Raw genomic sequence first — 26,866 nt, 5'->3', positions numbered from 1 at the left:
TTTGCCGGCGTTCGTCCGCACGTACCTTGACAATCGTAATAAATTCCAAACACTGAACTTTGAGCAGTGAGCACTCCACATAGGCACTCCAGTCGTACATACCGGTTTTGTAGCACGTCTACGGCTTGACGAATGTATTTTTGAGCTTAGTTTAATAACGATATAACGATGAACAAACTACATGTTATAACTAGAGGTTTCTCAAGATCTGCTTCGTTTAATGCGATCAAAACTGTAACCGTGGTGGGCGGGGGTCTGATGGGATCCGGCATCGCTCAGGTATGTTAATATATTCATTTTAAATCGCCTAGCTTAACATTGCTATTTATTTTTATAATATTATTTTCTATCCAACTTGGGTTGAAAACTGCAAAATTATTTTAACGTGATATTTTGTTATTGTTGACTGTTTAATATTAAAATAATGTGATTCAGGTTGCAGCTCAAGCAGGCCAAGATGTGGTATTAGTTGATGTGAAGCCAGAAATTCTGGAAAACGCACAGAAATCAATCAGCAGCAACCTATCGAGGGTCGCAAAGAAGCTTTACAAAGATGACGGTGCTAAAATTGAGTCTTTTGTGAAGAATGCCACTAGCAAGATCAAGGTGTCTACAAAACTGGAAGATGGAGCAAAAGTGGACTTGATCGTGGAAGCCATTGTTGAAAAACTTGACATCAAACAGGAACTATTCAGCAAGCTAGATCAGGTAGGATTATATCCATACTAATATTATAAATGCGAAAGTGTGTCTGTCTGTCTGTTACCTCTTCACGCTTAAGCTGCTGAACCGATTTTGCTGAAATTTGGCATGGAGGTACTTTGAGTCCCGGGAAAGCTTTTTATCCCAAAAAAAGTATGGTTCGAACGCGATAACCGAGCTTTGGCGCAACGGAGTTGCGGGTATCATCTAGTTCTATTATAATTTAAATTCCTAGATCTGAAAGTAATATACATATCAACATTGAAATCCATTAGCCCATTTTGAAGAGGTAACTCACAGACAAAAACACTATTTATGATGTTTTAATTGGTATGACTGCTAATGATATGCGTAAAAGTATTACTGACAGTACAAGATAACATGATAATAGTAGTGAACAAAAGTTACAGTGCTGCCAAAGTGATAATGCGCATAGAAATTTTTGTAATTTTTCGGCAATGGTCGTATTTCCCAAGCGTCGGAAGACGTCGCTGCAAGTGCTGTTTTAACAAGAAAAACAACGCTTTGCAGCGACGTAGAGGCGCCTGACGTTGCTTGGACGTTACCATGGTAACGCCGCGATGGCTTCCCGGTGAGTTATAGCACTTATTGACGGACTGGCTATATGATATTTACTTCTATTTCCTTTGAACAAGGTGCAAAATGCAAGTTTTATAGATTCGGGTGTTTTCGTGATTGCGACAATTAGCGAAGATTTCCATGCGCTTTATTAATTTGGGAGTACAGTACTCTACTTCTTTGAATAATTTGACATTACTTATCTGGGCTTAGTATATATCTGCAAGATAAAAATAGGGCTTGGCTATAGGTGCGCTATAAAGAACTATGGATTACTTTCATTTCTTATCTGTCTCTGGTTTAGTCAAAAATAAGGCTTATAAAAGTTTATAATATTATTTAATTTTGCATGTACATATTTCATAATGAAATAGTAACATCACAAAAAATGATGATAAAAAATAATATACTTTTATTGTAATCAATTCCAAGTGATTTAGATAAGAAAACACTTAATAGTAACAAAGTACAAAGTTCAACAGGCAATTAAATTAACAATAATAATTAACATATATGAATTCTTTGTTGTTGATTCTTGAAAAAATGTTTATACAACCAAATGTTTCACAAGACTTTGTGCATAAGTGAAATCCTGCAGAAACTTTAAATCCATATCCATACTAATTTTGTAAATTTCAAAAGTGTATCTGTCTATCAGTGTCAGTATCATGTCAGTTTGTCTGTTACCTTACGCCCAAACGCTTATAACGGAGTTGCGGGCGTTCTAGTTTTTTTTTATAAGCTTTTAATGTCCTTTTTATACGCTTTTTATTAGCTTCACTATGTTTGTTTGTAACCGACTTCTTTGGGCGCGATTTTGACCCACTTTAAACGGCCAGATTTCGTTCAAACTTTGTAGATTTATCGAGGACCGATGGCAATACACTAATTTGATATAATTATTTCAATTTGTATGTTTGTATGTTTGTTTGTAACCGACATCTTTGGGCGCGATTTTGACCCACTTTAAACGGCCAGATTTCGTTCAAACTTTGTAGATTTATCGAGGACCGATGACAATACACTAATTTGATATAATTATTTCAATTTGTATGTTTGTATGTTTGTTTGTAACCGAAAAAGCGTGTTTTTAGTTTTTTTTTAACTATTATTATTTGATAATATGTCTTTTTCCTCTATAAGTGGTCCAATAGAAATGTAGCCTATTCAATGCAAACAAACAAACAAATCCTACGTTGTTATAATGTTAGTGTTAGTGGCACCACCAAAAACATAAAATCAAATTATTATTTTGGGCATAATAGACATCATAATAAAAATATATATATTTTATAACTAATTAATATATTTTTGATGCAGATTTCACCAGAGCACACCATCTTCGCATCTAACACTTCATCAATATCCATCAATGAAATCGCCACAAGTGTTAAGAGGAAAGACAGGTGAGCTAGAATAATTGAATGCTGTTAAGCATTCGTGTACTAACCCACAAAAAATTACGTATTGAGTTATGTGCAGTTATGTTCTTTAGATAATTTACAACAAGACTGCATTCAAAATTCAACAACAAAAAAAATTGTGGGTAGGACACTAATGCTTAACAGCGACCAATTATACTTTTTTAGGGTGGGTTGCACCAACTGCTTTAACTAATAAGGGTGGTTTGCACCAATAGCTTTAACTAATAAGGGTGGGTTGCACCAACTTACTTTAACCATAACAAAATGTCAAATGAACTGTCAAAAATTCCATAGTAAAAGTCCATAATGGACGCCATATTTGACAGTAACCTTAACCTTAACTATAACTACGCCTCTGGTGCAACCCACTCTAACTGTAACTTTAACTACAATGCAAAATGTCAAATCTTTGGTTAAAGTTAAAAATGGACGCCATCAAGACGCCATATTTAGCCATAACCATAGAGCTCGACAAGGCTTTAAATGCACGTGGCGAAAAAAGGAACTAACGCTGTCATCATACAAAAACGCCATTTTTGACAGTTCTCCTTTCCCAGCAGCGCCCCCGCCCACGTTCTTATAAAGCCTTGTCGGACCAGCAACGTCTTCTGTCAAATTCTGTGGTCAAAGTTAGGTTAAAGTTAAATTAGCCTTAAATATAACCATAACTTTGACCATAACTTTAACTTTAACCACGCCTCTGGTGCTACCCAACCTTAATCAAGTGAACTGTCTTATATCACCTTTACTGCCGCACTCATATCATAATACAATGATTAAATTACTAAGCTTTAATTTAATGAAGATTTTGACATAGACTTCATACATTTTCTGTAAACTCCCTTTACTTATATTTTTTCATTAAATTAATTAAGTATTAAAGTTAAATAATCAACAAATGCCTATTGCCTCTGAACACGACTTATGGCTTAAGACATTTATTTCTCATAAGAACTTACACAATTCACTTAACTAAGAAAATATACAATAATTATCAGTTTACTAGCTCTAGTACTAGTAGACTTACTTATTGCGATCGTTTGAAAGCATGTTCATATAACTGACCATTGGTACTTTTAACATGTGCACTGCAAACTTAACGGAAATAAACCAGCGCAATATTTCAGAGTGTGTGATTAGAATGCAAGTATGCGGCCAACGAACGCCGACCGAGTACTTTCGCTGACAGACATGACAAGATGTTGAAATTAGGTCATCATGAGCAAACCGTACATTTTGCTACAAAATAAATTATATGTTTTTCAAGTTTTAGTCGCCGCCTAATCTTCTTCTTAACCTAATGTTCCCGCGCGATTACGAATCTCGACGCAATATTTTAGTAGTATTCTACCCGTGCAAAGTTTCCGCAAAATAACTCCACCAATTTAATTTGGTGCGAGCGTATTCCAAAAAATCAAACATCGTCCTCTCTTCGCACTCACGCCCGCCCGTCTTTCATTAGCCAGGTGAAAAAGGACGACGCGGAATCATCGCCAAGTTAGTTTTTTCTTGATAACTCGATAAATATACATTTTAAAAATCCGTCAGATCAGTGTCTCAATAATAGAATTTTATACAATGTGTTAAAATATTAACTTAGTTTAATGCACGGTTACGGCAATATATTATGACGTATACGGCATAACCATTGCAATCGAGTTTAACTTATCGTTATTACAGCATAAATGTGGTACCAGAGCGATATCTAGTAGTAATAAATTTATACGTGGGAGAGCCATGCTTCGGCACGAATGGGTCGGCTCGACCGGAGAAATACCACGTTCTCACAGAAAACCGGCGTGAAACAGCGCTAGCGCTGTGTTTCGCCGAGTGAGTGAGTTTACCGGAGGCCCAATCCCCTACCCTATTCCCTTCCCTACCCTCCCCAATTCCCTTCCCATCCCTACCCTCCCCTATTACCCTATTCCCTCTTAAAAGGCCGGCAACGCACCTGCAGCTCTTCTGATGCTGCGAGTGTCCATGGGCGACGGAAATTGCTTTCCATCAGGTGACCCGTTTGCTCGTTTGCCCCCTTATTTCATAAAAAAAAAGTAAATATGAGATCCCCATAGTAAATAATTATTTCGAGACAGAACATTAAAGAAACGCTTGCCATACTTACTAAATAGCTGACCTGAAAACATTAGACTGAATCTAATTTGTGTAAATTTAAAAGAATGTTGAGGGAGTTTTTGTTAGGGACGCTTTGTATAAGCACTTAATTCATATTATATTATGTAGTAGAAACACATTATAATAATAAATATTTAGATGTTTAAACATTTAAAGAGACTGTAACTTGCAGTCAAACTGCGTAAACAGTTTTGCAGGAAGTGTATAACTGTTATGTATACTATAAGAATAAAAGAAATAAATAAATAAAATAAATGAAAAATTCGTGAAAATTAGACGCATCTTTGTGATTTTTTCTATAGAGAAAATTTTAAGATATCGTGTTTTCGCTCAGATCAAATTCTTGGAAATATAATTGTAGTATCTATGTTTAGAAAATGCAACAATTCGGGGCTTATTTTCAAGTATAGAAATGAATTATAAAATCGTCAATGTTGGGTCACCCCCTTATAAGGCCGGCAATACACCTGCAGCTCTTCTTATGTAGCGAGTGTCCATGAAAAATAAAAATAAAAAATGTTTTATTTCTGAGTAAATTTGAATCAACGTTAGCACGGCGACCAGCGGAAATGCGAAAGTATGGACAAACTGTGGAAATAAACCTAAGGTGCCGTTCCGATCTTTTTTCGTTCCGAAAAATTCAATTAAAATGCCACTTTATGACACACTATAGTATATGTCATAATGTAGGATATTTTTTGAATTTTTGGAACTATAGTCTGTCATAAAGTGGCTTTTTAATTGAATTATTCGGAACTAAAAAAGATCGGAACGGCACCTTAAGTTTATCTCCACAGTTTGTGACTATAGTCTGTCATAAAGTGGCATTTTAATTGAATTTTTCGGAACGAAAAAAGATCGGAACGGCACCTTAGGTTTATTTCCACAGTTTGTCCATACTTTCGCATTTCCGCTGGTCGCCGTGCTAGCACTAATGTAGTGCTAGCACGGCGACCACAGACTATAGTTCCAAAAATTCAAAAAATATCCTACATTATGACATATACTATAGTCTGTCATAAAGTGGCATTTTAATTGAATTTTTCGGAACGAAAAAAGATCGGAACGACGCCTTAGGTTTATTTCCACAGTTTGTCCATACTTTCGCATTTCCGCTGGTCGCCGTGCTAGCACTAATGATGCCTACCACCGGTTCGGGAACTACCCCGGCGAGAAGAACCGGCGTAAGAAACTCGCACGGGTTCCACTTTTTACCAAAAAAATGAGAGAAAAATTATTCTTTTAAAATAAAGTTTACAATTTTGTAACTTAATATTATATACAATGTCAACATACATAATTGTAAGTCATAATATAATGATGTAGAAGTAGCCTTGCAAGAAGCCATCCTACTCCCAAGATGTGCCATCTTCTATGAAATCATTGACCTTATAATAAGCTTTGGCACACAAACGCTCTTTGACTACTTTTTTAAATTTATTAATGGAAAGATTTTGAACGTTTTCTGGGATTTTATTGTAAAGGCGTATACATTGATCTTTAAAAGATTTACTGACTTTACTAAGTCTGATCACTGGCATGTCCAGCTTGTGCTTATTTCTAGTATTTCTACAGTGAATGTCACTTTTAACTTTAAATTTATTAATATTTTTTCTAACATATATTACATTATCCAAAATTAATTGAGAAGCAACAGTTAGAATACCAATTTCTTTAAATTTATCTCTCAGAGATTCTAAAGCAGACATTTTATAAATAGAACGTATGGCTCGCTTCTGCAGCACAAATATTGTATTAATGTCGGCAGCGTTTCCCCATAAAAGGATTCCATATGACATTCTACTATGAAAATAACTAAAATATACTAATCGTGCCGTGTCTTCGTCAGAAATTTCTCTAATTTTTCTGACTGCATATGCTGCAGAACTGAGCCTACCTGCTAGATTAGCAATGTGAGGCGACGGTAGTTACTTTCCATCAGGTGACCCGTTTGCTCGTTTGTCCCCTTATTTTATAAAAAAAATGCACATCATCTCACTCCCAGGTTCGGTGGTCTCCACTTCTTCAACCCTGTGCCCGTGATGCGTCTCCTGGAAGTGATCAAGGGTGACCACATATCCGAGTCCACCTACCAGGCTATGATGGAGTGGGGGGCGTCTATAGGCAAGACCTGCATCACCTGCAAGGATACCCCAGGGTTCGTGGTGAATAGACTCCTGGGACCGTACTTCAGCGAGGCGGCCAGGATGTTGGAGAGAGGTATAACTTCTGTTTAAGAGCTCTATCTATGTTACTAATATAAAATGCTAGACGAAGCCCGCAACTGTTAAACCAAAATTAGTTAATCACGCAGGTACATTTTTCCTGAGTAAAAAGTATCGTATCATATTCTTTCCCGGGACGCAAAGTATCTCTATTTCAAATTTCTGCAAAATCGGATCAGTGGTTTAGGCGTGAAGAGGTGACAGACAGACAGAAGTCTCTGACTTTTCATAAAAATCCTGTTAGTGGTTTTTGTGTGGAGTCAAAAATTCGAGTTATTTTATGTCGTCGTAATTTTGTATTATGAGCTTTGTGTTATGTCCCTCTTAAGCTAGTTAACAACACAAAAGAAAACTTAAAAAAAATCATTAAATTTTTTTTTACCATAATTTTTGTAAATACAAAAAAAAAATACGAAAATATCGCCACGAAAAAATACAAAAATATCGTAAGTTCTTTTTCTGAGGTACGAGGGCTGCTATTTATGTATCCGGAACTGGCCACTTACAAGAACAATATTTAAAAAGTAATTACAACATTTGAAAATACACACACTGGCAAAATTAGCGGAACATTGGTAAAAAGGGCCAAAACTTGAACTCAACTGGGCCGGGCTGTCTGAAAGCCTTTTTTATAGCTTCTAAGCTCATTCAAGAAATAAAATATTGAACAAAACTGGCAAGTTGACAGGTTTTTATAGCAATTATACCCTAATAAGTGTTTTTCGATTATTGACGTTGTAAGTGTTCCTGATAAGAATGGCGTTTTAGCGGGGTGCAAGGTATGCTCAGCTCATTTGATTGTTTGGTTTTTGGAAGAACACATTGCTTAGATACAAAATTAGTGATTTCCCAGCATCTGCGACAGCTAGAGCTGTAACCACGATAGAGAAAGGTCACACCTACCGTTCGGTCAGTCAGGCCTTAGGTGTGTCGGCTTCCGTGGTTCATCGTAACTTTCAAGGCTTCAGAGAGACTGGATCTTACGTTCGGAGACGAGAACAAGGCAGATATCGGGTGACAATGGTTCAGGATGACCATTTTGTAAGGAAACAAAACTTAAGAAATCGACCTCAAACTGCTATGCAGACACGAAACCTGTCGGAACAGGTCCAAGATGAACGTGTAAGTGATTGTACAGTAAGAAGAAGACTCAAATAAGTTAAATTAAACTCAAAAGTGCCAGCAAGGGCACCAAAACTTGAGACAGGACACCGAAGAGCCAGGCTAAGATTTGCGCGTGAACATCAAAATTAGACAAGTGAGTGAAATCTTGTGCTGTACAGTGATGGGAGCAAATTCTGTGTACATTGTATTGACAGGCGATAAAGAATGTGGATAAATCATAAGGAAAGCTACAGGCCATCAAACTTACCGGAAACAGTGGCCTATGATGCAGGCTTCGTAATGGTTTGGAGTTGCATATGATTTGGAGCCCGCATGGAGCTGATGATTATAGATGATGGTACTTTGACAGTACAGAGCTATAGCACCGACATCCTGAAACTGCATGGTGTGCCTTTTACACAGTTTTAGGTAGTTATTTTCAATTTTATGTGCGTCCATAGAGTAAGAAAATCGGGCATTATTACCTAAACGATGCTGGCGTAGCCCAGGTGGAGAGGCCAGCGTGGTCTACGGATGTGGATCCGATTGAAGACGTGTGGCACATCAATGGGTGAACGGTACGAGTTAAAACTCCAGCTCCAAAATGAGTCCAGGAGCTCGAGTTGGCGCTACTGGAGGAGTAGGAGAATATCCCACAGGAAATGATTGACAATTAAAATGCAAGCATGGAATGGCGTATCCAGGCCCTCTTGAGATCCATAGAAGGCATTACACCAGCATTACACGCTTTTAACATGGCATTTCTTTAATAAAAATGAAGAATTTATCTTAAAAACTTACTACTGAAATTTATAAGATTTTCTTAATTTTTTTATTTTTGCTGATTTTTTTCTATTTTTCACGTTTTTATGCCCTAAATTTATAATAAATTTATTTTTTAATAATCAATTAGTAAATAAATAAATAAATATATAAAAATCAGTGAACAATTAAAAAAAAATTGAAAATTTTGTTATGTTCCTCTAATTTTGCCGGTGTGTTTAGAACTCTTTGGTTGAAGAATACATTTTGTTTCATGTGACTGTCAATTATTTTTCCATTGTGGCGTCATTTTGAAAATTGCGTGTCTTCATTTGCCATGGATTTAACGCGTGAACATTTTCGTGCAATGATTTACTACGATTTTCGGCGTGGGCTAAATCAACAACAGTGCTTTATTCAACTCACCGCAACTTTTGGAGATGAAGCACCATCAAAAACCACTGTTTATCACTGGTACAGTGAGTTTAATCGTGGGCGGTCTATGCTCACGGATGAAAATAAAGAAGGTCGCCCAAAAACAGCTGTTGTCCCACAAAATATAGATGCTGTGCGGGAACTAATAATGCGTGATCGTCATGTTACATATCGCGAGATAGAGGCGTCCTTAGGCATAAGTATGACGAGCATACATAAGATATTACACGAACATTTGGCTGTAAAAAAAATATGTTCGCGTTGGATTCCGCACAACTTGACAATCGATCAAAAACGGGCTCGTGTCGATTGGTGCAAAAAAATGATAAAAAAATACAACCGTGGTACGTCAAAAGCCGTTTATAATATCTACACAGGTGATGAATCTTGGATCTATGCATATGACCCCGAAACTAAACAACAGTCAACGGTGTGGGTGTTCCAAGATGAGCCGAAACCAACAAAAGTTACTCGTGCAAAAAGTACTTTGAAGCAAATGGTCGCCTGTTTTTTTGGAATTAATGGACATGTGGCTACAGTGCCATTAGAGAATCGTAAAACGGTTAATTCTGAATGGTATACGACCATTTGTTTACCAGAAGTCTTTGAAGAAATAAGAAAGGACAACCGACAACGCAGAATCATATATTTTTTTTTTTAATGAAATAAGGGGGCAAACGAGCAAACGGGTCACCTGATGGAAAGCAACTTCCGTCGCCCATGGACACTCGCAGCATCAGAAGAGCTGCAGGTGCGTTGCCGGCCTTTTAAGAGGGAATAGGGTAATAGGGGAGGGTAGGGATGGGAAGGGAAGGGAATATGGTAAGGGAAGGGAATAGGGTAAGGGATTGGGCCTCCGGTAAACTCACTCACTCGGCGAAACACAGCGCAAGCGCTGTTTCACGCCGGTTTTCTGTGAGAACGTGTTATTTCTCCGGTCGAGCCGGCCCATTCGTGCTGAAGCATGGCTCTCCCACGTATTACATCACGACAATGCTAGCTGTCACACCTCAGCTGAAACAACTCAGTTTTTGGAGGGTCAAAAGATCGAATTGACTGGTCATCCGCCGTACAGCCCTGATTTGGCACCTAACGATTTCTTTTTATTTCCATACGCGAAGAACAAATTACGTGGTCAACGTTTTTCGAGCCGCGAAGAGGCTGTTGATGCGTTCAAAATGCACGTTTTGGAGATACCTCAATCAGAATGGAAAAAGTGCTATGAAAATTGGTTCCAGCGTATGCAAAAGTGTGTCGATCATCGCGGCGAATATTTTGAAAAGCAATAAAACCATATTAAATGATATATGTTTGTTTCTTTTTTTAATTCCGGATACATAAATAGCAGCCCTCGTAGCTGTACTTTTGGAGTCCAAAATTACTATTTTACAATTTCAAAATCCATATAATATTAGTATTACTATTAATAGAATATTATTGGCCTGTGCGCCCGTAGGTTCTGGAAGCCGGCGCGCGCGGCGACCGGTTGCAAGGGAGACGGACACACGCCGCGCGGAAGCGATAAGCGTAGCGATTTTGTACAAATAACAAATATCGCTACAATAATATTACTATGGATTTTAAATGAAAAAGTGTGTCTCTCTGTCAGCTGTCTATCTGTCTGTCTGACTGTACTCTGTCTATCTGTCTGTCTGTTCTATCATCAGTATAAATCCTTACTTTAACTCAACACACAGCCACAGAGTTAATAAAAAAAAAACTTGCAGGTGACGCGACCAAGGAGGATATAGACACGGCTATGAAACTGGGCATCGGAGTGCCCATGGGCCCCCTCGAACTTCAAGACTTTACGGGCTTAGACACAAACGTGTACGCCGGTGCTGTCATGTATGAGAAGACAGGGAACCCAGTGTTCAGACCCATCCCGCTCATGATGAAGCTGGTTGAGGAGGGGAAACTTGGCCGGAAGACCGGAGAGGGGTTCTATAAGTATACGAAATAGGGGAACATAGGCAGTCATATTGTTCGTGAAACTATTTAGGGAGTTTATTTTAAAGACATACAATTATTGAACATATATTTACAAAATATTTTCTCATAATGAAACAATTTTAAAGTTAAAACTTTGAGGTAAAAAAAATGCAAAGCATGTTGACGTTATTTGACTCTAGGTGACGCTTTTTGTTACAAAGATGTGCCTTCATCAATAATTTTGTATATTATAATATGAATTAAAAAATCTACGGAACCCTCTTAGGGGGATATTAGATTATTATATATATTAGATCCGAGATCATTGAGTCAATTATAATGGATAATGTACATATGATTCATTTCTTCCTTGATCATATATTTTTGACATTTGCTGAGAGATTGGATTCAATACGGTCATAGAAATAGGTGTTGCCAGTTATTTAATTTAAAAAAGAGTTTTTAATTTCTTGTTCGTTAATATGTTTCAAATAATGTAATGTAATTATTTTTCTAATTATATACTTGGATAATCTTGCTGAAATAACAAAAAACAAGCCATATTAAAAATGACGATGTCTTTTGACAAATCGAATTCTCTGAGATCTAGTAACTCTGACGTCAATACCTGTCAGCGTTAGCGCTCTCCATTGGCTATTGAAACCACATATGACGTAAAATAGGATCAATGAAATATGATAATGTAATATGCAGATATGATCAAATGATCATATAAATGATAATGTAATACCCCCCTTACGAGTCATGTAACATCCTTGGTTAAGTAATGAAATACAATAATATTAAGGCCTACGAATAATAATAGTTTATATTATTCGTAGACGAATGCCATAGAGTTCCAATAATTTATGTTTTCTTTGCATACTGGCTCAAAGAATATTTTAAAAATTAGCAAACCCATATTGACAGACTTTGTGTACCACAGAATAATTAATTAACCTTGCTTTAATGTATATTTTATGTAAATACTGTTATAATAAAGAATTTTATACATATGTTTTGTATCTTATTTAAAGTTTTATGTAAAACTGTACCTACAGTTTAACTACTTTCCTAATGACAATTTTTTTTTCGAAACGGTCTAAGTTACTGGTCTGGTTAAGACCATGGTAGTTTAATCGTGGCTTTAACTAGTCTGTTGCGAGTTGGTTTGGAGATAAACAATGCGGGGGCCTGGCCTCCTCCCCTAAAGTCACACGTGTGACATTCTAATCGGGCAATGTTGGGGAGAGCTACGAAAATAAACTATTTTTATCGGACCCCTTAAATTCACTCTCTGACGAGTGAGGCTGCTCGCGCGCGGTAGCACAAACTAGCTGCGTACGAGTTATCGCGGTAGATGAGCTCAAGTTATTAATGTTATTGCTTAAATTACAATCGACAATCGCATTTCTATAGAATTGCTAATAAAAATATTTAAGAAACTTATTTACTATTTTAGGTCCTGGCTTTGTCTGTCCTATGAATTTTCCTTGTACAGTTTTGCTGTGTAAATATTTGCTTTAGTAAGACGTGTGTGTTAATTTATATTCAAGAGATGGCAATGACCGAAAATGTATGGATTATGACTGTTTTCTTTAGTCATTAAAAATTGCTAATATACTTTTTTGTCTGTGAATGAATTTATATAATTGAATATTCTTCTCTGATTACGGCGAGGAAAATTGTACATTCTGCCAAATAAATCATAAAGTAGGTACTATTAAAAAATTAAAAAAATACTTAATATTTTTATTATGAAGTTTCTGTGACTGATTTGCGTGTGTTAGAGGCACTAAAAATGAATTATGTTAAAATAGTTTATGTGTGAATTTTCCTGTATTTACTATTTAAATTTTAAGCAGTTGGCAACGCGACTTATAAATATTTATTATGCGGAAAATGTACGGTGGTTCACGAAAAATAATTTATAATTAGTAATTTATTTAACTGCTATTAAAACTGATTATTTTAATAAATAACAATGTTACGACATACCTACGCGGCTTCCTTTTTATGAAAAAAATATATAATTTTTATTTATAATAATTAATATAGTAATTAAGATCGTATGTTGGTAAATAAAATATTTAATAAATAAAATTCATTATTCATTATGAGGATATAAATTATGGAGTTGAAGCGAATCTATACTAATATTATAAATGCGAAAGTATCTCTGTCTGTCTGTCTCTCTGTCTCGCTTTCGCGCCAAAACTACCGAACCGATTGTAATGAAATTTTGTATACTGATAGTCTAAATATACATAGGACATAGGCTACTTTTTTACTGGAAAAAAGGATTGTAACGGGCTGAAAATGCGTAAATTTGTTCAAATTAAGTTAGTTCCAAATTTGCATAATAGATGGCGCCGTGCGTCTCCTACATCGCGGTGACGCTTGCTCAGACTTCTTTCTATAAAAGTGGTATCATCTTATATTCAAGTTTCGATTTTTTTTCGATTGTTATTACTTTTTACGTTATTAAATAACTCAGTACTTTATCTATGCAGTGACGTAACCTTAAAAGTTAAACCTATCAATGATTTATATAGTTTATGGGTAAAGTTGTGTAATTATGGGCCTAAATAAGCTTTAAAATTTGGCATAAAATATAAAGTTTAATTTAAAAAAATGAAATATTATGTAAACACTGCACAGCTGTTTTGAGTTAAGGGGTACCTACCAGGGTTTTTTTTTATAAAAGCTTTTGACACCAATTTTGTTGACATCGCGCGCTATAAACTGAAGTCCACGCGGACGAAGTCGCGGGCAACAGCTAGTACGTAATAAAGTACTAAAATTCATTATAAAGTAGATTCCACAGGTAGATTCTGTATTGTTCTGTATGTTATGAACTCTTTATTAATAATATTACATTTTAATTTTTAATTACTAATTATTACTTTTTTTTTTATTAAATAAGGGGGCAAACGTTATTTACCCCTTATTTTTTATTAAATAAGGGGTAAATAAATAATTTTATTTATTTATTTAAAAACGAGCAAACGGCCTGATGGTAAGCAACTACCGTCGCCCATGGACACTCGCAACATCAGAAGAGCTGCGGGCGCGTTGCCGGCCTTTTAAGAAGGAATACGCTCTCTTCTTGAAGGTTTGCAGGTCGTATAGGTCCGGAAATACTGCTGGTGACAGTTTGTTCCAGAGTTTTACAGTGCGCGGCAGAAAGTTACGCGAAAAACGCACGGTGGAAGACTGCCACTCATCTAGGTGATGAGGATGGTATGTTTTTCGCGTGGGAAGATGGCGAAAGGTGGTATGATTCCGAACAATTCCTCAGAGTACTCCCCGTGATACAACCGATAGGGATGCAGAGTGAAGCTACATCTCGGCGTAATTCCAGGGGGTCCAAGTGTTTGAAACACTATGGCAGTCAACAATTCGAGCGGTTCGTTGGATACGATCCAGAGGGAGCAGTTGGTATTTTGGCGTCCCTGCCCAGAGATGAGAACAGTATTCCATATGAGGCCGAACCTGCGCCTTGTAGAGTTGTAGGCGTTGGTCCGGACTGAAGTACTGTCTCGCTCTGTTAAGAACACCAAGGTTCTTCGAGGCTAACTTGGCCTTACCCTCTAGATAAACCCCCGAAACTGGACTTCGCTTGATATGTTAACGCCAAGTATGATGCCAAGGAGATGGTTAAAGATGTGCCCTCAAAACGAGGATATACGACCATTGGTGACTTTTGAGCGGTGAAAGCGCAGACTTGTGTCTTGGCGGAGTTGAATTGGACTAAGTTACGTCTACCCCATTCAGAGACTTTCTCCAATGAATTTTCTATTTTAGACACAAGTTTGTTTCGACTCTCAATGACATTTGGCCGAGAAATATTGGGGGAGCCGGTATATACAGCATCACCTGTACTATCATCCGCATAGCAATGAATTCCGTTGGTTTGTAACATGTCATTGATATGCAGTAGAATAAGCAGTGAATAAGGTAGGCGATAGCACACAGCCCTGAGGGACACCAGCATTAACAGACTGAGTTTCCGAGCATTCGCCGTCAACTACGACCTTTATGCTTCTGTCTGCTAAGAAACTAGTGACCCACTTACACAATTTCTCGGGCAGCCCGTATGATGGAAGCTTTGATAGCAGCGCTTTATGCCAAACCCGATCAAAGGCCTTCGCAATGTCCAAATTAACAGCCAATGCCTCTCCCTTCGACTCAATTGCCTGAGTCCAACGATGACTTAGGTACGCCAAGAGATCACCAGCTGAGCGACCCTTACGGAACCCGTATTGTTTGTCGCTTAGTAATCCCTGGCCGTCCAAGTGTCGAAGAAGCTGGCTATTGACAATGGATTCCATTATCTTCGAGAAGAGAGAGGTTATAGCGATTGGTCTGTAGTTGGAAGGATTTGAGCGATCACCTTTTTTGGGGATAGGGTGCACCAAGGCTGTTTTCCAGGAAGCCGGGACGATGCCAGTGAAATAGGAGAGCCGAAAAAGACGCGTCAAGACCGGAGCCAACTCTGGAGCACACTTTTTCAACACAATAGGCGGGATTCCGTCAGGCCCACTCGACTTTTGGATATTACGGGAACGGAGGGCTTTTCCGGGCGCACTGAGCGCTGATAAAACCGAATATCCGACATGAGGCTCGTGCATTGCGGTATGGCCGGCGGTTTCTTAACTTTTTTTTCTTAACTTAATTAAAATAATGTATAATATTTTATTAATATAAAATATGATTCTTTACATCACAATGTCTCAACTACTATAGGACTCGGGTTCATAAATAAAACATTACCACTGTACGGTACCTCTAGAAATGAGAAAGAATACTGACAGAATATTTTATAGACAAAATGACGGATTTCCTTTTCCAATATGTCGCTTTCCTATTCTTCAGTAGAAGGAAACTTTTCGTTCAGCAGGTTTAGTATAGTGTACATTTAAAACAATAGAAATAATAACTGATTTTAGGTTCAAATGCCACATTTCATTAATCGTTAATTTGTCGTATAGACAGGAACCCTGTCTTGGTAGCCACTAGGCACTAGCCATGCTAAAAATGCTTTTTAAAGGGAAATAATAAAACGAGCGAATAAAAAATTACTTTGCGACTGATGATGAACATACTGTTTTAATAACATGAGCGGTATTAATTTGACTGAGCGAAAAATAAACTAAACTAACGACTAATATTGATTTATAATAAAATCCAGAACGAGCTTACAAAATGTGGATTGCGATTAATCTATTTCAGATATTAAAATTCTATTCGAGTGACTGTATTACTAAGTGAGCGACTGGAAATACATAGCGGGCAACTTCAATATTAAATATAGATTCAATTTTTCTAAGTGAGGTTATTTATTACGAGCTACTAAAAAGTTCATTTTGAGCAAACTTTTGTGAGCTGCTTTATTAATGATAATTGGTTACTGATATTCTATTTGAGGCTTTATATTTTATATTTTGATACGTGTTTTAATGAAAACTACATATTGTTAAATGCGTGCGAATTCGAATGGGGGCGGGGTGACGAATCGTTGCAGTCAGGTGAGTTGGGCTGCGGACCAATACGACTTTTTTGGGTTAGGTTAGATGGCTAAGGCGGGAGCGTAGCGCAGCGAAGGTCCCGCCTTAGCCATCGTGGTATTTTTTTTGTAAACCACCCAGAAGTAGGAGCCCCGCGTAGCGGGGCTCCGTCGAATCATAATTGAAGCCAGTTGTTTTTTTTTTTGGTATAGGTCGCCATTAAAATTTTACCCACTTCTTTGACGTTCCGTTAAGGATTATAATTTGTGTAATTTATTTATGATTTTATATATAAACGGGGTTTACCCCCCCCCCCCCCCCCCCTCCTCCCCTGCCCCTCTAAATCGTTGGGTATGATTCTAACTTTTACAGTTATATAATTTAAGTTCCTACAAATAGAACAATACATATTTTGGGATCATCAAATCAAAGTATGAAATCCTTTCTATCTCTGTTAGCTACCACTTTTTTTCACATATAAAATTGTTGTTCCTCTTATCCAAATGAAGCTACTCACAAAAATTTGCTTGATAGTAATAAAAAAAATTGTTCTATCCCTGTCCGTAGGACTACTACCTGAATAAAAGTGTTTCATCAAATAGTTATTTCATATTCATTTTTTTTGTTTTAATGTGTGCTCATTATACTCTGCTCATTAGTGTATTTTTCAAAGTGGATTTTTGGTATTCGAAACACTTCATTTAAGATAAAATGCCGCTCAGTATAAAAATTACATTTGCCAAATATTGAAAAAAATGCAGGACGTAACGTTGACACTCAAACAGATATTAGGTCGCTCAAAAATTATAAAGCTGCTCATTTTGTATTTTAAGTAACTCAAATAAATAATTTCTAAGTAGCTGTTCTGTTAATTTCTCGTCACTCACTCTCAGTCGCTCAAATAGTAATTCTGTAACCCAAATTTAGTAATTTTGACACCTAAAACTGTAATTTACAGTCACTCGATTAAATACTACCCCTTTTTAAATAATATAATATCTTTCGAGGCATTAAATTTTTTATTGTTTTGTTTATATTTACGGTGTCCGCGAAATTACATAATCTTGCTACTTATTCAAGTTGATCCGATTGTAAAGATATATTATCGTTATGTCGTATATGATAAGTTATCAATAGTCATATAACATATCTATAATAATATGAGGAACTAACATTGTATTGTGTCTTTATACACGGTCAAGTGTAAGCTTAGCAGGAATTGACAGCTACGTGCTCGTAACATTTTGCTGGGATTTTTAATAATGACAGATTTTAGGGATAAAATGACAGATTTGGTTCTCAATCAACTGCAGTGACCGAAATCTCATGTCCCTTTCTGGGACTCATAGTATCTTTCTGTAGGTATAATAAAGTGGGAATCGCAGACACAATACATTTTCAATTATTGTTATGCGGCAGCCGGGTGCCGCTTGGGGATTGATGGGTTAAACGTGAAGATACACACTGACACACACAGAAGTACAAACAGTAAATTCTACGCATTGTCTACTAAAGATTGCAATTTTATATCAGAAAAGATATAAATGGACATTGAATCTATCGAATATTTTATTGTATCGATATCAGATTGCGAATGTTTTGTGCTATTGATAAATTGTCAGTGAGGACATGATAAGATTATTCGCCGAGAGCCAGTGCTTGAGCGCGGAATCTGTGGTAGTTTTGTTGCATTGTTTACGGACGTGAGAAACTTTGATTTTATTCTTTTATAAATATTTCTAAAAATGTTCAAAATAATAAAAACTTACAACGTAGGTGGTGCTATCTACAATTCAAAATCGAGTTTTGTGATTATTCTATGTTTGTATTCAAAATAGTTCTCTTCTTTTTGATTTTGCGTGACACAAAGTGGCGCCATCTTTTGATTAAAAAAGTAGTGTTTATTGAATTACATCATTGTTGAATAATGACATTTTTACTTAGTTTATTAACCTAAATATTTTGTTTAAATATTGCAGATTCACTAAATGAGCGATGTGTGTGAAAAACCGAAACGACAACCGCTTCGACGGCAGAGATCCATTTATCAGGTAACAATAATACTTGCGTTTACTTGTTACAAATTCAAATAAATTTTGGCTTTACCGTGTCGCGTCGCATCTTTGCAGTGTAGCATGTTGTGCGCAGTCACTTTTTTGACATTATCATTGAAACATTTTTTGCTACTACGTAGTGCTTGAATGGCGTTGTTCAGTCAAAGGGCTAGCTGTTTGATTGAACGGCTATTTTAACCAGTGGACTGCGACATTTGTAACATCATACTCAAAGCCTATTATTTTTTAATTTGATCACCAAATTTTATTTTAATTACTCCGGAGTTACAAGTTCGACTATAATGACCAAATGACTAGGGGGGTATTACATTATCATTTATATATGATCATTTCTATGATCATATACAATGTGTCCCGACACCGGTGTCCGATCCTTTAATGTGAAGTATGAAGCCACAGAAAAAAAATTTTATTCAAAAGTTGGAGAAAAAAAAAATCGAACTCATGATTTATGGCATATTTTAGTGACAAATTGGCTTTCAAATATTTTTTTTCTCTAACTTTTGAAAAAAAAAATTTTCTCTGGCTTCATACTAATCTGACCTATACTTCATAGGAAAATCGTTATAACTTCTAAACTATCTGACTTAGAGCATTGAAGTAAAGAATTTATTTAAGATGAAAACCTTCTTTATCTTTCTAAAACAAAAAAAAAACAGTTTAATGTGCTACATTTTTCACAAAAAACCATTAATTAAAAAATACACAATTTTTTTTCATAAACTTTGGTTTTTCTATGTTTAATTCCACGAAATTTATAACATATTGCCTGTGTAAGCGTAGTCCACAAGTTTAGCTATCAAATGAGACCTTTTTTATCTTCATAGGATATTTACATGAGAAGTACTGGTCAGATTAGTGTGAAAGCCCGAGAAAAACTAAAATGGCTGCCATTTTACAACCGCGAGAGAGAGAAAAAATTTGAGGGCCAATTTGTCGATAAAATATGCCATCTAAGATCATGACATTAAAGGATCGGACACCGGTGTCGGGACACATTGTATATGATCCAATATATATGATCATTTGATCATATCTGCGTATTACATTATCATATTTCATTGATCCTATTTTACGTCATATGCACAGACTACTTAGGGATACTACGTATGTCATATGTGGTTTCAATAGCCAATGGAGAGCGCTAACGCTGACAGGTATTGACGTCAGGGTTACTAGATCTCAGAGAATTCGATTTGTCAAAAGACATCGTCATTTTTAATATGGCTTGTTTTTTGTTATTTCAGCAAGATTATCTAACTATATAATTAGAAAAATAATTACATTACATTATTTGAAACATATTAAGGAACAAGAAATTAAAAACTCTTTTTTATATTAAATAACTGGCAACACCTATTTCTATGACCGTATTGGATCCAATCTCTCAGCAAAAAATCTATGATCAAGGAAGAAATGAATCATATGTCTATATTACATTATCCAATATCATTGACTCAATGATCTCGGATCCAATATATATGATAATCTAATATCCCCCTAACTTGTTTGTGTCATACGAATTCTTAACTCGCTTAAGGAAAAACCATGACGACAGGAAAATGAAATAGTATCTAAAGTATCGTTTAAGAACACTGCTATACTTTGTTTACGCTCATATTGTTGCTAACATTTCTTTTTTGTAAGAAACTAAACTTAAAATATAATTGACATAAGTGGATCAAGTGGATTACTTACATTTTATAACATGAGGGCAAATACTAATCTTTTCCCTTATAATTTAAACAAATCTTGTAACTTACCTGTATATAATCTTAATCATCTGTCTAATGTATCATAATCCTCTTTTTATTTTAAAATTATTTTTTCGGTCCTAAAGCCTCCAGTTAAAAAACATTTCCAAATTGTTTATGACCTACTATTCACCCACGTCTTCATTTCTTTTCTTTTGTGTAAGAAGCTAAAATTAAAATATAATTCTATTAGGTGCACTACAGCCTGCTGCCAAATCCGGCCGCGGTGACGCCGATGTCGGGGCCCAACACGCTGTCGGCGTTTGGCCTGCAGGTCGCCGGACACCGCGGCGGCGCTGATGAGGAATATAAGGGTAAGTGGTCAATTTTTTCTCAAAAAATTGTTTATTTCACCTATCTTTATAGGCGTAGGTATTACTGTTTCACCTAAAACTATAAATGCATCAGGTGAGTAGTTAAAAGGGCCGTGTTTGGGGCTAAAATTCAAATTCAAATTCTTTATTAAACAGATAATAATACACAATAGTATAAAAGCTAGGTAGCGTACATTACGTCGTCTAATCCCATGCTAAGTAAAAACTTGTGTAATGTGTTATGGCAATCAGACAATGCAACGGATGCACGCCGAACAATTTTATCCTAATATAATATATATTATTTACACATTCACACACACAATCACACTACACTTTATCACGTAAAGTCTCTTTCGGCGACGTGATGCGTGCTTCGTTCGGGAGCCTCCCCCGGAACCTCCGGTAAACTACACCGGTGGGCCAGAATCCTCCACCTCGAAGATGGATATAACTTGAGTCGGCACTCTCACCACAAAGGAACTGAAATTCACTTTGTGGCGAGAGTGCAGACGCTCCACCCTCAAGGTGTAGGTGGTCTTCTCGCGGATGTAGTTTACGACGTCTTCGACCGTCGTGGACCAGTGCAGGCTCTACGCAGGAGTAATTTTATAGTGCTCAAGTGTGTGCGTATGTAAAAAGTCGGTCCTGCGCCTGATCTCTCGCCAGTCGTGTCGGTCTTCCGTCCCACTGGGTTATGAGAGTAAAGGAATAGAGAGTGCCAATGTGTGTGACTATAAAATGGGAGTAATTTAACTTACTACGTTACTGGCTTGGTTTCAATGAAACCGGCCACCATCGCCGAAACCGGTGTGGGAGTTATTATCTAAACTCTAAAGCCAATACACGTCCCTTCCAGGTCTCCTCCAAAGCGGCGACGATCGCGTGCTCAAGCCCCTCCTCAAACCCACGGAGCTGGAGTTCTACCAACGGCTCGCCACCACCAACGACCCCGACCTGCTAGAACTACGGAGCTTCGTGCCCCATTACCACGGCGCCACCACCATCACGTATGCCGGTGTCCGTCAGCAATACATCATGTTAGAGGACCTGACACGAGGCATGCTGGAACCCTGTATCATGGATGTTAAAATCGGTGAGGGTTTTACACATGAAACTGTTTTTAATACCTTGTTTTTACGCATAAGACTATTCCAACATACATCACAGGTGATCACTGTCATACCCAAGGTTAAGGATAGAAGAAAGTGTTCAAAAACAGTATCAGAATGGCTCTAAATATAATATTATAATATTCCCCAGGTCGTGAAACATGGGACCACCTCGCGACCCCCGAGAAGATAGCCCGCGAGCAGAGCAAGTACCGGCTGTGTAAGCAGCAGTTCGGGTTCTGCATACCCGGCTACCAGGTCTACCGGCTCGCCACCGGCCGCCTGCATAAATACGACAAGGAGCACGGGAAACGGCTGCACGGGGGTATGGTCAGGAGCGGTGAGTGCCTTTGCGGGTATAATTTAAAAAGTTGAAACGTGAACGTCAAAGGGAAAAAATGAGTAAATGTCCGTATGTTACAAAATGTTAGTTATCGTGTTCTTTAACTCACATCTTTAATTAAGAAAGAGGTTATCTATTAGGTATATCATATTGAAGAAGTTCGTAATCATGTTCATATTTTATAACTCTAAAAATTTTTGTGTCATCAGCATAACAAAGAAGGGAAATACTGATATTTTTTAAAGCGCTACTTAAGTCGTTTATGTATAGTATAAAGAGTGAGGGTGCCAAATGTGATCCTTGTGGGACACCATATGTTATTTGTTTATAATTAGATGTAAGCCTCTGTAATACTACAACTTGACATCTATTTTGTACATAAGAACTTAACCAACGAAATAGATCACCATGGACACCAAGATTTCAGAGTTTTAATTATAGGGTGTAGTTGGAAATATTGTCGAAAGCCTTTTCAAAGTCGGTTGGACATTATGTCAAACCCAGCCATCACAGCCAACCCACAGATCACGATTAACTTTAAATTGACACAATCCGACAATATGAAGTAGGTCTGCCAAGTGCCTAATATAATGAATCAATTTCTTCGATGGTACATCAAAACTTACTATTTATTTGTCTGTTTGTGCAGCGTTCCGCAACTTCGCGAACTGCGCGAACGGCGTGGCGTGCCGGGCGCTGGTGGTGTCGGTGCTGGGCGCGCTGTGGCGGCTGCAGCGCTGGGCGGGGCGGCCGCGCGCGCTGCGCCTGCGCACAGTCTCTGTGCTGCTGCTGTATGACGCCGCGGCGCTGCGACGCGCCAAGAGGTTGCTAATAATCCTCACTATAGTCAAAATGGTTAACGTGGCACCGGCGATTATTGGCCTAAGTAGTCTAGGAGCGAAACATTTGTCACTTCAATTGTTAATCGCTTTGTGTGTAAAATGCGAGGGAGCGTAATCATAGTAATATTATAAAGGCGAAAGTTTGTGAGTTTGTTTGTTAACTATTCACGTCTTAACGGTTCGAGCGATTTTAATACGTAAATATGGAGTTAGTTGATACCCTGGATTAGCGTATATGCTATTTTTTACCGCGGGAAAATTTCAAAATATATTATTTTCCCTAATAAACCGCGGGTAACACCGCGGGGCGCAGCTAGTAATATTATGAATGCGAAAGTGTGTCTGTCTGTTTGTTACCTCTTCACGCTGAACCGATTTTGCTGGGTATGAAGATACTTTGAGTCCCGGGAAAGGACATAGAATACTTTTTACCCCGAAACAATGTACGGTTCCTGCGAAGTAAACGAATTTTGACGCGACGGAGTTGCGGGCTTATATAGTCAAAATAAATGAACGTGGCGCTAGCGGTCATTGACGTTTCGTCTAGGAGCGTCACATCTGTTACTTCAATTCTTATATCGCAGTGTGTACTCGTATAACATGCGAGGGAGCATACTGGAGAAATAAAGGCTATTTAAATTTCAACAAAATCAGCGAAAATAATGACATTTCAATTTAGCATCATTAATTTTTCGCATCAACGTGCAATATTTTTTCATATATTACTTTTCATATAAAAGTAATATCCTTCGCAAATATTAATAAAAGTCTACATTCCAGGGAGCAACCTCGCTCGGTGCCGACGCGTCGCAGGTCCATCCACTCCCTCCATAACCCTAGCGGCTCCAATCTCAGTGGCCTGCTTACCTCCAAGGGTCCCCTCTATCCCAAGGTCAACCCCGTACCCATCACCCCCCTGAAGGTCTACCACACCAGCTTCAGTGAACCCCCACCGATTAAGTCTACCTGGAGCGAAGCACTTGACAAGTTAAATCAGAACCACTCCTTCGAACATAATTACGAGGATAAGGTGATGATGATGATTGTTTATTTGCAAAGAATGTTTATAAAATATCTCAAAATAATGTTAAATTAGGAAAATTCATCCGATTCAAAAGTCTAATAAGTGTCATGAATCAAAACCGATAAAATCTTTAGAAAGCTTATATCTTTCATGGGGAAGATAAACCCAAATTTTTCAGAAGTGAGCGAGCTGATAATAGTGAGTTATAGCTAACGACATTATCGCTCATCAGCTTTTAAACAAGAAAAACGACAAAGAGGCAGATGTCACACTTTAAAGTTTTAACACCCCTTTTTTGTCGGGCGTTAGAAACAATTTTTTTTTACATTTTCTACTGCCTAAATTATAATATCTGGGTGCACGGGAGTGCCCCCGCCAAGATGTAATAGCTTTTCTCGATAACGATAAGTGGACTATCCAACACAAAAAGAAATTTTCAATTCGAAGTTTCTAATATTAGCGCCAATAGCGCTTTCAAAACTTCAAACAAACAACCACTTTGGCTTTCTCATGCAAGTATAAATAAGTAAACTATTCAGCAAACATTCTGCATTTAAAACATGCAAAAAAATACAAGGATATAACTCTAAAATTCCAGGTGAGCAAAATCAAAATGAACTACCGTGCTTTGCTGGACCAACTCGCGCGAGACAACCGCGACACCAACCCCTGGGGCACCGCCAGGCTGATAGACTTTGCGCACACGTACTTCCATGATGAGGAGGAACCCACCGTCGACGAGGTCTTCAAGGTTAGTCCCGAATCCCGATACTAGACCTCATGCAGTAGAAATGTAGACGAATAATAAAAACAGACTTACAATAATTTTAAGTTGGCCAACCAATAGTAACATAGAATATCATTGTGGCCAACTAAATCGCAGTATACCAATAGCAACAGCGACTTATGAGAGCTCGCACATTGCATCCAAATTAATTTGTACAACTAAATAATTGGACACTAATCGTATCAGAACCGGGATTCCCTTCCGATTACCCACAGATAAAAAGTTGTCCAATTAAATTGTGAAACTACTTAGTTGTACGATAGTCGGCCAACTTGAAATTGTATTAGTGATTACTGTGTCAACAAATTTGTTCCACGAGTCTACAAAATGAGTACCGAATACATGCAATGTTATGTATGTGTTCGGTACTTACTAAATTTTGTGCATTATTGTGTTTCGTTGCTATTGCCATATTCAGTGTGTGAAAACGAACCAAATTCAAAACGGTTGAAGTATGGGAGTTACGTTTCCATAGTTTTTATTATTATTAGCCTCGTAGACATTCTAAAAGTGTTAATTTTTTTAACCTATTTAGAAATAAATAAACTATTTCATTTTCAAGGAGGGCATCGACAGTCTGGTGGAGATTTTCGAGGAAATGCTCAGGGAGACAGAGGATCAGGTTTTTTGAAGGTGTCAAGTCATAATATTAGTTCCGCAGCCTGGTTTCTGGACTTTTTTTGGCAGTGTTTTAACAATTAAAAATCGCCAAGGGAAGATATTATGTATAAGGTGTGTAATGAACATAGTGAAAAAACATTAGGGTGTGTAATTATGTATGTGTCCCTTGTATAGAATTCACTGCGAAAGTAGCAGCGCTGAAAGAGCAATTTTTTGTGATTTGCACCACCGCAGGCTCAAGTTTTTCCATACAAAAGTTTTAAAAAGTTACTCTTTCAGTTGCTGCCACTTACACAGTGAACTTTATACAGAGGACCATAGAGAAATCATAATTCAATACAATATATGTCCATGAGGGACACATACACACTCTAAAGTATTAGCAGTTAGTTTTGGTACATCCTGTATGAACTTGTATTACTTAATATAACCTACGAAACCGAGCATAAATAGGTTATAGTTTATGCAGCCTGGCCGTTGGCCGGTGATAGACACGAACAACAAGCGAGGTGTTATATTTGTCTATGATTGCACAAGCTTGTGTTTTTTAACAGCTTCGCAAGCATATTGGTAATCATGTTTATTTGTTGTAGCTCTACTTATAGGCGCATTTAAACTTTCCATGAACAAATTGTAGAGTATGTACTTTAAATGTTGTTGATGTATGTTTAGTTAATTGTTGTAAGTTATGTGTAAAGAATTAGTAGTTTATGATTTGTTAAGCAGTTTTAGGGTATATTTAATACTAAGGCCACAAAGGATAGTTACTGTCACAGGCATGGTTTTTTTTAGTATTGCTCAAGTATTAGCGATAAATAATAAACTGCCGTTTGCATTTAAGGTAAACACCCAATTATTACCACTTCCAGAGTATATTAAACTACTTATGGTATTTTTAAACAAAAATCCAAGGTACCAATATAATATAGCAATAGGATGACTGTCGACGTAAGGGGACCTCTTTATTTAAAAGTAGTAACTCATATTATGTTTTCCAGAAAATGCCAAAATATACAAGTACCTACTCAAATATTTACTTATATTATTATGTACTAGGAAAATTTACTTACGTTGTAACTTGTAGTTTTGTTTTATAATTTTGATTTTCTATGATAGTGGAGTATTATATTAATTTTGGTTTTTCGTTTTTTAAACTGTTACAATTATATTCTTTAATAATTATTATTT

The 26,866-nt window shown here is 37.1% G+C and overlaps 1 protein-coding gene across 1 annotated transcript; it reads left to right on the top strand.

Moving 5' to 3' along the window:
- LOC121735627 lies at window positions 1-25,879 on the top strand. The gene is made up of 13 exons (XM_042126523.1): window positions 1-279; window positions 436-708; window positions 2,602-2,687; window positions 6,844-7,058; window positions 11,092-11,324; window positions 18,795-18,857; window positions 20,829-20,949; window positions 21,809-22,045; window positions 22,213-22,401; window positions 23,054-23,228; window positions 24,027-24,276; window positions 24,869-25,021; window positions 25,620-25,879. The coding sequence occupies exons 1-13, from the start codon at window positions 169-171 to the stop codon at window positions 25,686-25,688; spliced, it is 2,175 nt and encodes a 724-aa protein (XP_041982457.1). The 5' UTR covers window positions 1-168; the 3' UTR covers window positions 25,689-25,879.
- The last annotated feature ends 987 nt before the right edge of the window (window positions 25,880-26,866 follow it).

This window comes from Aricia agestis, chromosome 17 (genome assembly GCF_905147365.1).
Source record: "Aricia agestis chromosome 17, ilAriAges1.1, whole genome shotgun sequence".
Lineage (NCBI taxonomy): Eukaryota > Metazoa > Arthropoda > Insecta > Lepidoptera > Lycaenidae > Aricia > Aricia agestis.
The sequence above is the reverse complement of the archived record's forward strand: the minus strand, read 5'-3'. Positions and strand labels throughout refer to the sequence as shown.